Source organism: Phascolarctos cinereus, unplaced genomic scaffold (assembly GCF_003287225.1).
Source record: "Phascolarctos cinereus isolate Bilbo 61053 unplaced genomic scaffold, phaCin_HiC Scaffold_5;HRSCAF=322, whole genome shotgun sequence".
Taxonomy (NCBI): domain Eukaryota; kingdom Metazoa; phylum Chordata; class Mammalia; order Diprotodontia; family Phascolarctidae; genus Phascolarctos; species Phascolarctos cinereus.
Window position 1 is genome coordinate 467,839,945 of NW_027555958.1, and position 12,768 is coordinate 467,852,712.

At 42.5% G+C, this 12,768-nt stretch overlaps 1 protein-coding gene across 12 annotated transcripts in view; it reads left to right on the plus strand.

The window, feature by feature from the left end:
* Positions 1 to 12,768, plus strand: part of SGIP1 (SH3GL interacting endocytic adaptor 1) — a 299,844-nt gene that overhangs the window by 195,010 nt on the left and 92,066 nt on the right. The window contains exon 11 of one of the 12 annotated variants that reach the window (XM_078156704.1): positions 9,621 to 9,632. The exons of the other annotated variants lie outside the window; for them this stretch is intronic. Coding sequence (XP_078012830.1) covers positions 9,621 to 9,632 — 12 coding nt within the window. The remainder of the gene's footprint in view (positions 1 to 9,620; positions 9,633 to 12,768) is intronic. 12 annotated transcript variants of the gene reach the window in all.

Here is a 12,768-nt window from a genome sequence, read left to right on the forward strand (position 1 = left end):
GACAATGTTTATTTTTCCTTGTTTTTTGTTTTTGGTTTTGGTTTTTGGAAGTGCTGTCCCATTCACAAACAAAGCAGTGCTCCAAGCATGGGGGTTAGAGTTAGTTCTGTAGTCCCTACTACCAGGGACATTGAGGCTGGTGGAACACTTGACTTTGGGAATTCTGAACTCCAGTGACACTAAGCTGGTAGGGAGATAACAACAATCTGGAATCAATATGGTAAGTAAACCCCAGGAGCTAGGGGCCAGCAGGCTGCCAATGAGGGTCAAACCCACCCCGTTTGGAGAGTAGATCAAGGCTTCTCTCTCATCAGGCTTATGAGTGATCATTGCACTTCCAGCCTGGGTGAGACAGTAAGAGCCAGCTCCAGAGGAAAAGAAAGACAAAAAACAAATAAAGCTGCACCATTTGGTGTACCCAAGTTGTCATCCTAGTAAAAGAGCAATCACTTTCAGATTCCCCCAGATGGGCCAGGAGAACTTTGCATGCATAATGAGACTTCCAGAGAAGTCTCATGCTTTGAATATATTCGGGGGTCCTCTTACAGAAGACTCACTCATTTTCATCTTGTAGGTAAAAGTCTGGTTCGATGTTTGGGTACTCTAAGAGCAGGAGCAAGCTTCTAAATCAGGTCTGCTTGAGGAAGCACCTGCCTTCAGGGGTGTTTTGAGGATTAAAAGATATATAGATACAGATATACATATATATGTGTAAATACAATAATATATGTAAATAATTACATAATATAAATATATGTAAAGCACTTTACAAACATGAAAGTGCTCTGCAAATAGTAGCTATTTCATTATTGTTATTATTATCATTATTATGAAATATAGATCTGAGTAAGGAAAGATGATCTAAATAGGAGATCCTGACCTTGCTGACCTCTGCCTGGTCATCTTGACTGTCACCATTGAAATTTGAGCCATAAAATGCATCTCCTTCATTCAATCTGCAAGGTTCTGGTGGTTCTGACAAAGAACAAGGGATAGATTACTTCATTAGGTAAAATAGGTCTTATGGTCATAAGAGATTTGGGACAATGTTTAGAGTCGGAGATAATAACACTTTAAGCTAGTGTGAAATGGTGGGTAGAGAACTAGATGATGGCATCAAAACAACTAGGTTCAAGTCCTGCCACAGATACTTACTAGATGTGTGACCATGGACAAGTCACTTAATCTCTGTGTCTCAGTTTCCATCATCATCATCATCATCATCATCATCATCATCACTAACATTTATAAAGCACTTTAAAGTTTACAAATATCATCTCATTGGATCCTCTCAATAATCCTTGGAGGGAGATGCTAGCATTATCCCCATTTTACAGATGAGGAAACTGAAGCAGATAGAGATAAAGTGACTTGCCCGGAGTCACACACCTGATAAGCATCTGAGACAGGATTTGAACTCATCTCTTCCTGACTCTAGGTCCAAGACTCTATCCACCTGGCAACCTCTCTCTCAATATCTATGCAAAGAAGAGGTTCAACTCAACCTCCAAATTCCCTTCTAGCTCTAAATCTGTGATCCCATGATCCTTGACATTTTGTTAAACAAAAATAGCAATATGTTAAATATAAATCAGCAGAATTGCAAACAACGTATGGGAGATCAGTCACTATGATGAATCAATGGGCATTTAAATGCCCCTTCTGTGACAGGCACTGGGATTACAAATACAAAGAATGAAACAATCCTGACTCTCAAGAAGCTTACATTTTAATGGAAGTCACAAGTAGGTAAAAATTGTAACATAAATTATCATACATAAATTATAATATATTGTGCATATATATATATATGATAGATAGATAGATAGATAGATAGATAGATAGATAGATAGATAGATAGATGGATGGATGGATGGATGGATGGATGGATGGATGGATGGATATGACATAGAGAGAGAAAGGAGGCAAGGTTACAAGGTATCTAATTACAAGGTAATTTGGATAGTTGGTAGACTACTACAAAACATACCACACAAATCAGATACCACAAGCTTAGTTATTATTATTATTTTTAAACTGGAGAACTAACGTTTTAGCTAATGTATACTTAAGAAAAACAGAGAATTTGAAGAATGGGCACCAACATCTACAAAGGAGAAAACATTTGAGACAACGGAAGCAATGCTGATGTTCACCAGAAGGTGCCTAGCATTGTGTGGATCGATCAATTGGCTACATATTAGAAAGTGTCATTGCATAATTGAATCCACATGAGTGGTCACATCTATCTGCCATTTGGTACATAAAATTAGGACTTGACATGTTCAGAACACAGGAATACCTAGGAACTTCTCACTAGCCCCCTCCACAACCCTCTCAGCTAAATCATGCGTTATTAATGCCTCATACTGCATTATTTATGTCAAAATCCACATGGCACTCAATCATGGTGACTGAAGGAGAAATCACTTTTACGTTTTTTCATTCAATAAGAGGGCTTACACATAAAATACCATGGGAGACCTGCTACAAAGACATGAAGGTGGAAGCTGGGATGCTGAATTTGGAGATTATCTGGTAGTTCAGTTCAGTAAGAATGTAGGATACATAACAGAGATAATCTGAAATAAATATAGAAAGGTAGGCAGGACACTGGGGAAGGCCAGTTGAGGAGTCTTTATTATCTAGAGGCAATAGGGTACCACTGATGAGTTTTGATCTGGACAAAAACCCATGTTTAAGGAATATAATTTGATAGCTATATGGTGAGTGTTTTGAAGTAGGGAGAGACTTGAGGCCGAGAAATCAACTAGGAGGTCACTGCAATAGTCCAAGTGAGAGGTGATAAGGGTCCGTACCAGAGTGGTAACCATGTGAATGGATAAAAGGAGACAGATTCAAGAAATAATAATGATAGCTAATATGTATACACAGTTTTTATGTCACAGTTCACAAAGTAGGTTATGTATATAATCTCACTTGATCCTAACAGCAACCCGGGTATTATCATCATCGTTGTCATCATTATTATTCCTGTTTTATAGATGAGGAAACTGAGCCTCAAAGTTATATGACTTGCCTTTGGTCATATGGTTATTAATTAATTGAGGCAGAATTTCAACTCAGGTCTTGCTGACTTCAAGGATAGCACACTGTAATACTCAAGAGCATGGTTTTTAAGGACAGACCAAAGGTCTTTATAATTCAGCAGCTATTTCTCGAGATGTTGCTAACTTCTGGCTTTTCAAGGCCATGTAGAATTTGATGAAAAGTTGCATCCTGAAGTCTCTGTGGGAAAATATCCCATTCTGTCTGTGTAGTGTTCACTGTGGCTCCACCATCCCCAAAGGACTGTTAGTGTGAATCTGCAGAGAAGCTTGAGACACCAGATTTCTCACCAGGGGCTAATTCTTCATCCTGAATCTGAGTCAAGCAACATGAACCATGATCCTTGGCCACAAACATCCTTCTTTCAGCTATTTCTATGAGAAAGGGCTAGAATATTTCCCAGACCCCCCTGGCCTGTAGCCAATTAGCTCAGGCGTTTTAAACTTTATTGTTAAAAAGGCCCAGATGGTGGGCTTGACCTGCATAGTTACCATTGCAGTGTCCGTGGTCCTGAAGTGCCCCCTAGCCCTGACCTGCCTTGCCACAATACCAGACACTTAGTGAATTGTACCTACCCCTAGTAGATCATGTTTGAAGGCAGGACCATGTTTAATTCATCTTTTGTAGCCCTCAAAACACCTGTCTTTCATGACATTGAGTCCCGCTGAAGAATCATTTAGTAAGTATGCTGGGTGCTGGGATACAATGACAAAAAACCTCCCCCGGCACCCCAAAAACCCTTACCCTCATAGAGTTTATATTCTAAGGGAAAGTAAACCCTCAATCCATCATAGACAGCTGTTGAATAAATTGATGAAAGCATGAAGGAAGAAGAAGAATTTGCATTTATGCAGGGCTTCATAATTTACAAAGCCCTTTTCTCAAAGGAACCCTTACAAGGCAGATATTACAGATATTAATTCCCCCAGATATAGATGTTGAAGTTAAGGCTTAGAGTGGTCCTGGGATTTGCTTAAGATCACATGGAAGGACTTGAAGCCAGATTTTTTATTCTAAGTCTCATTCCATTTTTATATACCAGGAAGGAAGAAAGAGAAGGGGAGGGAAGGGAAGATAGAAAGGAAGGGGAAGGGAGGTGGTGGGTTATCTCAGAAGTTATCTAATCCATCCCCCTTATTTTACAAGTGAGGAAAGTAAGACCCAGAGATCATAAGTGCCCAGGATCACAAAGATAATTAAATAGGAGTCAAGATTTGAACCCAGATCTTCTGACCCCAAACTCAACATTCTTTTTACTACCACACTCTTCTCTGTATCTGAAATGTTTTCTAGCTGCGAGGTTTTGTTCTTTTTTAACTTTTCTTAATTAAGCACTTGCTGTGTGTGTGCCAGGCCCTGGGCTAAGCACTTTATGGTATCATCTCGTTTGATCCTCACAACAGACCTGGCAGGAAGGTGCTATGACCATCCCCATTTTGTAGTTGAAGAACCGAAGGCAGACATAGTTCAAGTAACTGGTCCAGAGTCACACAGCTAATAAATGTATGAGGCCAGATTTGACCTCAGGTCTTCCTATCTTCAGACCCGGCTCTCTAGCTGCTGTGTAACTGAGCTGTCTCTATTGTACTTCCTTCCATCTTCCAAGCAGTGCTCAGATGGGGCTGGCAGTCACCACCAGTGCCCCTTGCTGTCACTGGCAGCACCCTGATTGCTGGACTAAATGATCAGTCTGTGAGTCAGGCACCAGAATCAGGTTTCTTGTCCATGCTTGGTAAACTGATGAGGAATAGACACAGGAGGAAAGTGTATTCCCAAAGCCAGAGATAAACAGTATGATTACAAAAGAGACTCCTCCCTCCTGTCTTTGCAGAGGGGGCTGGTTATTTGGCTTAGGAAGAGCACAACACAGAACACTCAATGTTGAACTTTTCGTGCCAAGCACATAAGTGAATGTGGGCACTCTTGGTGTAGAAAGTCCCCCCATCAATGTAAATCATCACCCACCTCTGGCATAGCAGAGCCCAATGCTCTGGAAGCACCCGCCCAGGAACACATAGCTAGCATATGCCAGAGACAGGAGTTGAGCCCATGTCTTCCATACTCTGTCCATTATTCCACACTGACTATCTATTATAGGATAAAATATAGTTAAGTTTAAAGTGTACTTGGCATAGCATGAGATCCTGACTTATCTACCATCTGAAATAACTAATATTTCAATATTCTAAACATCTGCAATTCACAGATGTGGCTTCTTCATCTACTGGCACTGGGAAACATCTCTCCATGCCTTAAAGGTTAATTTCCATGAACTACTGAGGTGAACCCTTGATGAAGAGCCTCTCTCAGCTTGTCAAGGATAGCCCTTGGCTGGGATTATGGGAAGCAGCCTGTGATGCCAGTCCTAGAGTCAGGAAGACCTGGGTTCAAATCCTGCCCCTGGCCTTTCAAATAGTTCTGACCCTGGCCAGGTCAGCTTCCCTGAGCCTCAGTGTCTTTATCCATAAATTGAGAATCATAAGACCTGTATTGTGGCCTCACATGGTTGTTGCTTAAATTAGGTCATGTGTACACAGCATTTTAAAACTGGAAGCCCCAAATAAATGATAGCCATTAGCAGTCAATCAGGAAGGATTTTTTTAAGTATTTGCTGTGTGACAGGCAACGTGATGAAGCTAGGGACAGAAAATCAAAAGGAGAGATAGAGAGAGGGAGGGAGGGGGAGGGGACAGGGGGAAAGGGAGGGGGAGGGGCCAGGACAGGAGGGGAGAAGAGAGAAGAGAAGAGGAGAAGAAAGGAAAGTACAGGGAGGGAGGGAGAGAGGGGGAGAGGGGAGGAGGGAATGAGGGAGGGAGAGAGGGGGAGGGGGGGAGAAAAGGGGGGGAGGGAATGAGAGAGGGGGAGAGGGGGAGAGAAAAGGGGGGGAGGAGAGGAAGAATCTTCTCTGCACTTTGCTAGGGCTGGGGGGTACAAAGACTGAGGAACAGTCCCTGACCTCAAGGAGTTTTCATGAGATAATGTATGTAAAATACTTTTGTAAATGTTAGAGTGGCATCTTGAAATACCAGTAGTTGTTATAATTATCTTAGTTATTATTATATTTATTTCTCTAGAACTACAATTTTAATGGCATAAAGAACTCTTTTGAGGAAATTCCGTTCCCTAATGCAGATCAGCAGCTTCTTTGACCCTGACCTTTCTTTGCATCTCCAGTGCTTAGCACAGTGCCTGGCACATAGTAGGGGCTTAATAAATGTTTATTGACTGACTATAACTTAAAGAGCATAGACTTAGTACTAGAGGCACCTTGGAGGACACCTAATTTAAAAAACCCATTTTATAGATGCCACAAATTAAGACTGAGCGAGTTGTCAGTGGCCACACAGCTGGAGTCTTCTACAACAGAGGTATAAACTGTGAGAACCAGATTAAAATGTAATTGGGAAATATTTAACAAAATAAATACAAACACAGTAGAACATAGATAATGTTAATACATGGTTTCTAAGTCACTCTGCAGCAGGCAGAGAGCATCTTTCTTTGAGTTTGACCCCATGTTCTGAAGCAGTTGTCACCTCACAGGGTGTTTCTAATGACTAAATGACATTACCGGTTAGAAGGACCCTTAGGGAGTCTGCTTGTCCAACTCCCCCATTTTATAGATAAAAAAAACTGAGGCCCAATCTATTCCACCTGCCCTCCTGCCACCATTGTAAAGATAAGGAAGCCGTTACCAAGCACTAGCAAGCTGGATCTGGAGCTTCCTGGCCTGGCTTACCTGTGGGGAACCCTGAACAATTCACTCAGAGTTGAGATGCGTGACCCACGGTCACTTCTGGAAGAGCCAGAAGTAGAAGACAGGTTTCCCGACTCCCTGTTTAAACTCAGATCCTCTATTTAACAAGCATTTATTAAACAGCCGAAAAGGGCCAGGCACTAAAGCTACAGAGACCAGAACGACTGACTGGCTTTTCCTCCAGACATTCCCATTCTACTGGAAAAGCACGCTTCCTCCCCAACTCTATGTCTCAGTGTCTCTTCCACTCCTCCTCCATTCTTAAAAGCCCCTCCCCTTTTACCTCCTGGAATCCCTCCCTCTAGCCAAGGCTCAATTCAAGGGCCACATCCTACAGGGGGATTTTTCCAATCCTCTCGGTTATTAACCCGGAATCTAAATGGCTCAACGGATAGAGCACCAAGCCTAGAAGTCAGGAAGACCTGAGTTCAAACCTAGCTTCAGACACTGACTAGCTGTATGACCCTGGGCAAGTCACTTGACCCTGTTTGCCTCAGTTCCCTTATCTGTAAAATGACCTAGAGAAGGAAATGGCAAATCGCTGTGGTATCTCTGCCAAGAAAACCCCAAATAGTCACAAAGAGTGGGTGATGCCTGAAATGACTGAACAATAATGAGAGTTATCAGCAGTTCCTGCTGCCCTCCCCCACCTGCCAAAATGACTTTGGATTTACTTCTCTGACTAAATGAGATCCCCAGTGGAATGTTATAGGATCCTAAATCAAGTTGAAAGAAATCTCAGTAGCCGTGTCTGCAGAGGAAACTGAGGAGCAGAGGGGCTCATTGACTTGCCCCAGATCACCCAGGCAATGAGTATCAGAGGTGATTTGAACTCAGGGCCTCTGCCTGCAGGGCCAAGGCACCTTCCACTACCCACCACGTCCCTTCAGGTCAGAAATTACTTGTCATTTTTTCCTTTGTGTTCCCTGTGCCTGGCGTAGTTCCTGGTGCATAGTAGGCTCCTAGCACAGTTCCTGGCACATAGTAGGCTCTTAAGAGATGCTTCTTGAGTTGCACTGAGCTGAATCCTTGCAAACAGATCTCATTACCCTGAGCCAATATTCATTTTTCTTCCAAGACAGAAATCTCTCATTTTCTTTCATGGAGGGAGCGGGGAGGGGAGTTAATGCTTCGTTTTGCTTAGTTCATTTTTCTATTCCTGCTTCCTTCCCGATGGGCTTCAGGGTTGGCATGTGGACTGTGGGGCTTCTAGCAGGCATGGCCTGCACCTGGCCTGGACCGATGCCAGATAGACGTGGTACAAGGCAGGCGCTTGTGGCATTTTCCAGTCTGGCAGGAGATCAGAGAGACCCAGCGTGTGGCCCCCACACTTCAGCCCCCCCTCACGTGCTCAAAGCAACACTTCTTCCCTGATTCGGAAGGGGGGGTCATCCTGCTTAACACCTGCTTAGTGAAAGACACCAGGGGATGATGAGGGAGACAGGAGGCACCTCTTCCTGTGCCGTTTAACAAGCTGATCAGTCTAATTAATTAGTGCTGATCATCATGTGTTTGATAAGGCAGGGTTACAGCTCATATTAATTTCTAATAATTTACATCCATGCTTACATGTGAATTAATGTATTATAAAATAAATAAATGGTATGAGTTGAGAGGGGAAAGAGAAAGAAGAGTGGTGAAAGAAGTAGAGGAGAGGAGGGGAGGGGAAAGAAAGGAAGAGAAAGGAGGAGGAAAGAGAAAGGGAAGAGGAGAGGAAGGGATGGAAGAGGAGAGAAAAGATAAGAGGGGAAGGAAGAGGAGAGAAAGAAAAGGGAGAGGAGTAGAGAAGGAAGAAGAGGAGAGAAGAAGAAAGGCAAGGAGAAAGAACAGAGTACTTGATTAGCTTAGATCCTTGCTAATAGAGAGGTTAATGTGAGCAGCATCTCTAGTCCATTTGTGGTGATACAGCCAAGGTCACTAATGGACAGGGAAACACGGACAATAAAACTGGGAGTTAATTGAATTCTTTATGGGTGTCACTGATGGAGCCATTGCAGTCGAGGTCAGGTCTCCTGGGTTAGAGACACCTGAGTACTCCTATAAATAGCCACTTGTCTTTCCCCCTCCCTTTGAAAGCTGTCCTCTCCAAACCCCCTGATGTGTGGGTGTGCACAGACGTGCACACTGGGATTTGATAGCCCAAATATAATTACTGAATCCTACTCTTTCCCTCCCTAAGCCTCTCTAGGGATATACTTTCCACTACAAACAGGAGATTCTGTATAATTTCCCCAAGTTAAGTACAGTATGCATGCCTGGGCTTTATTCTCACTTGATCATAGAAAAAAACAAAGGCTTTTCAGAGTTGGAAAAACTTTAAAGAGTCTCATTTTACAGGTGGGAAAACTGAGGCATAGAGAGATGTGACCTGCCTCCATGCATATGGGTAATAAAGAACAGAGCAAGAATTTGAACCCAGGACATCTGATTCCAAGTCTAGTCCCCTTTCCTCTATTTCTTGAAAAATGACCATGCCTGTTTTGCATTTTACAAATGTTTTCAGGAGAAGTAAGTCCTTTGGGGATGGTTTGTAAAAGCCTTAAATGTGGAGGAAAGCATCTGATCCCCTCTGAAGATGGTGCTCAACCCTGTAGCATGAGAACAATCTTGTCAGTGGCTCAATCAATTCCATGTTGTGCATTGGGACTCCTGCTGCCATCTTGGAGGCCACCCATGGACTTAGCAGTTCCCGGAAGGGTTTTCTTATGTAAAGGCCTTGTTTGCTTTGAACGGCTTCTTGGGGACCTATTTCACTCTTGTGTTTTTTTTCTTTTTTCCATGCTTGCACTTTTAGAGGAAAAGTCCGGTAAGATAAAACATTCACCTTTTCCCTTTTGTGACCTATGATTAGCTAAACTCTATTTTCTGCCTTTCTCATTATGCATAGACTTGGTTGTACAGTAGATACTCTTAGCAAGGATATTAATAATATGGAAGGCATCTAGAGGAGGGTAACCAGAGTGGTAAAGGGCCTCCAATTCATGCTATATGGGATTGTTTGAAAAAAATGGTGATACGTAACATGAAGCAAAGAAGTTCAAAATAAAAGGGGAAATGATAGTTGTCTTCAATTTTTAGATGATGTATCATACAGAAGAAGGATTAGATTTGTTCCATTTGGCTCCAGGAAGAAGAATTAGGAGCAATGAATAGAGGTCTGAGGCCTGTTGATGCTTGAGTCAAGGAATGAACTTCCTACCAATCAGAACTGTTCAAAAGTAGGCTGTCTTGAAGAGGGGTGGGCTCCCCTTCACTGGTGACTTCAAGCAAAGGCTAGAGGACTCTATGTCAGAGTCATTGTAGAGGGGAATTCTTGGTTGGTTAGAGGTTGGGCGTGATGACCTGAGTCCCTACAAGCTCTGAGATTCTATGATTCTTATAATGAATTGAATAACATTGACTGAGAATTGGAATCTTAAAAAGCTCATCTAGTCTAACCTGCTGATAATAGAGATGTATGTAAGGAACATACATTTAAATAAAACAAACTGTAGACCAGGAGAGGTCTAATTATTGCATATAAAAAAGGAGGAAGGTGTTTATTAAGCTATTTGCCGACTCTTTGTTGCTGATTAAAATGCGATGAGCTATCACAGCCTCACGAAGTTGAGTAACGGGGGCGATCTTGCCATAGCTTTTCCTCCAGTCACAGGCAACTTAACCAATGTGCACTTTGGGCACTAAGACATTTATTCATTCATTCAACAAGTATCCATGAAGTGCCTACTATATGCCAGGCCCTATTCTAGGTGCTATAGAAAGACAAGTCAAGCCAAGTAGAATTTATTAAGCACCTACTATGTGCCCAGCCACTGTACTAAGTGCCGGATATACAAAGAAAGGCAACAAATACAAATAAAAACAGCCTGTACCCTCAGTGAGCTGACATTCAAGTGCACCTGCCACTCCACAGAAGTACAGAATAATAGAATTTGAGAGTTGGCAGGGCCCTCAGTGGCCATTTGGTCCAAGGCATACACAGAAGGAAACCCCACTGTAATGCATAGCAAATGGTCCCCCAGCCTCTGCAGGAAGACTCCCAAGGCCTGCCCTGCCCCTGGAGACAGCTCACTCTACTTTGGTTCACCTCTCCTTGGTGGCAAGTTTTTCCTGACCTCGAGCCTTAAGTTAGTCTCTGTACAAATTTCACCTATTGCTTGTTTCTGCCCAGTCAGAAGAAGCCTAATCCTCATTCCCATGACAACTCTTCAAACGTTTGAAGACAGTGATTATGACTTCCCCAACTCTACTCTTCTCCAGATTAAGCATCTCTGGTCCTCTTAGCTCGTGGCAGCTTCCACTTAGTCTGACTAATGAGCATATATATATATATATACCTATATACATACGCATATAAATACGTATATGTGTGTGTGTACACGTATATATATACACACATGGATATGCATTGTGTGTGTTATGTGCATGTGTACATAGATGTATGCATGTTTATAAACCACTAGCTTCATGGCGTATTTATAGAGAAAATTGAAGATCTGGTGAGAAGCCCTGATAGGAAATCTCTGGGCTGGGCAGGCAGAAAGGATTCATCTGCCTCTGCATCTAGCAGACAAGTCTCCATTTCTGCTGTCAGTAACATGGGGCTTGGGCTGATTAGTTGAAGCACTAAGGGCAGGCAGAGCCCATAAGGAGGAGGAAATCACTGGGCATCACAGGTACCCTAGAGACCCATTGGAGAGTAAGTGAGAATCGAGTGTGCATTGCTTGAAGAATGACATTAGAGCAGACTTTGTGTTTGGACTGTTTGACGTGTTTATGGAAATCACCAACAGTCTCTTGGATTCATTCTTAACTGTTTAACTTTGTATTAGACCGCCCAAGTTGGTCAACTTCAAATTTGGACAGAACTTTCTGAAATGATGGGTTTGGTTTTGTCTCTGGGGGAGGTTCTCCTACTTTGAAGTGTTTCCCTTGTCTCAAAGCCAGGCTCAGAGCAAGACCTCTTTTCATACTTTTATTTTTATGTACTTTTGAGGACAGTCTATTTTCCTTTCTGCGGATAGCTAGGTGGTACAGTGGATAGAGCTCCAGGCTTGGAGTTAAAAAGACCTGAGTTCAAATCCAGCCTCAGACATTGACCAGCTATGTGACCCAAAGCAAATCACTTCACCATGTTTGCCTCAGTTTCCTCATCTGTAAAATGAGCTAGAGAAGGAAATGACAAACCACTCCAGGACCTTTCTCAAGAAAACCCCAGATGGAGTCACAAGGACTCAGATATGACTGAAATGACCCAAGAACTACAACAAATCATTTTCCTTTATCCTTCTTCTTGTTTCACATATTGATGAAATTTTCAGGTTCCCTTGTCAGTGATGACTAGGGGCTTTGATGAAATTTAGTAGGAGTAAATGTAAATTCACTCATAGGCTCAAAAAGTCAACTTCCCAAGTAAAAGATGGAAAAAATTAGTCTTGATATCCATTCATATGAAAAAAGATAGGGGGCATATTAGAAAATGGGAGGCTCAATATGAGCCTACATTGTTATGGCAGCCAAAAAAGTTAATGCCATCTAAGATGGCATCAAAGGAGGCAAAGTATCCAGAAATAAGAAGGTAAGGACAGCCCCACTGTCATCTGCCCTGCTCAGCCTCCTTCTGGACTATTCAGTCCAGTTCAGACCACTCAATTCTTGGAACAACATTGACAGAAGCGTGTATGGAGAAAGGCAACTGAGATGATGAAGGGCCTCAAATTCATGTCATGAAAGGATCAGCGAGTGACATTTGGGGTGTTTAACCAGAAGAAGAGAAGACTCAGGGTAGACATGATATTTGTCCTTAACTATCTAAAGGCATGGAGAGAGAGAGAGAGAGAGAGAGAGAGAGAGAGAGAGAGAGAGAGAGAGAGAGAGAGAGAGAGAGAGAATAGACCAGAAACAATGGGGGAAGGTTTCAGAGAGGCAAATTGTGGCTTGCT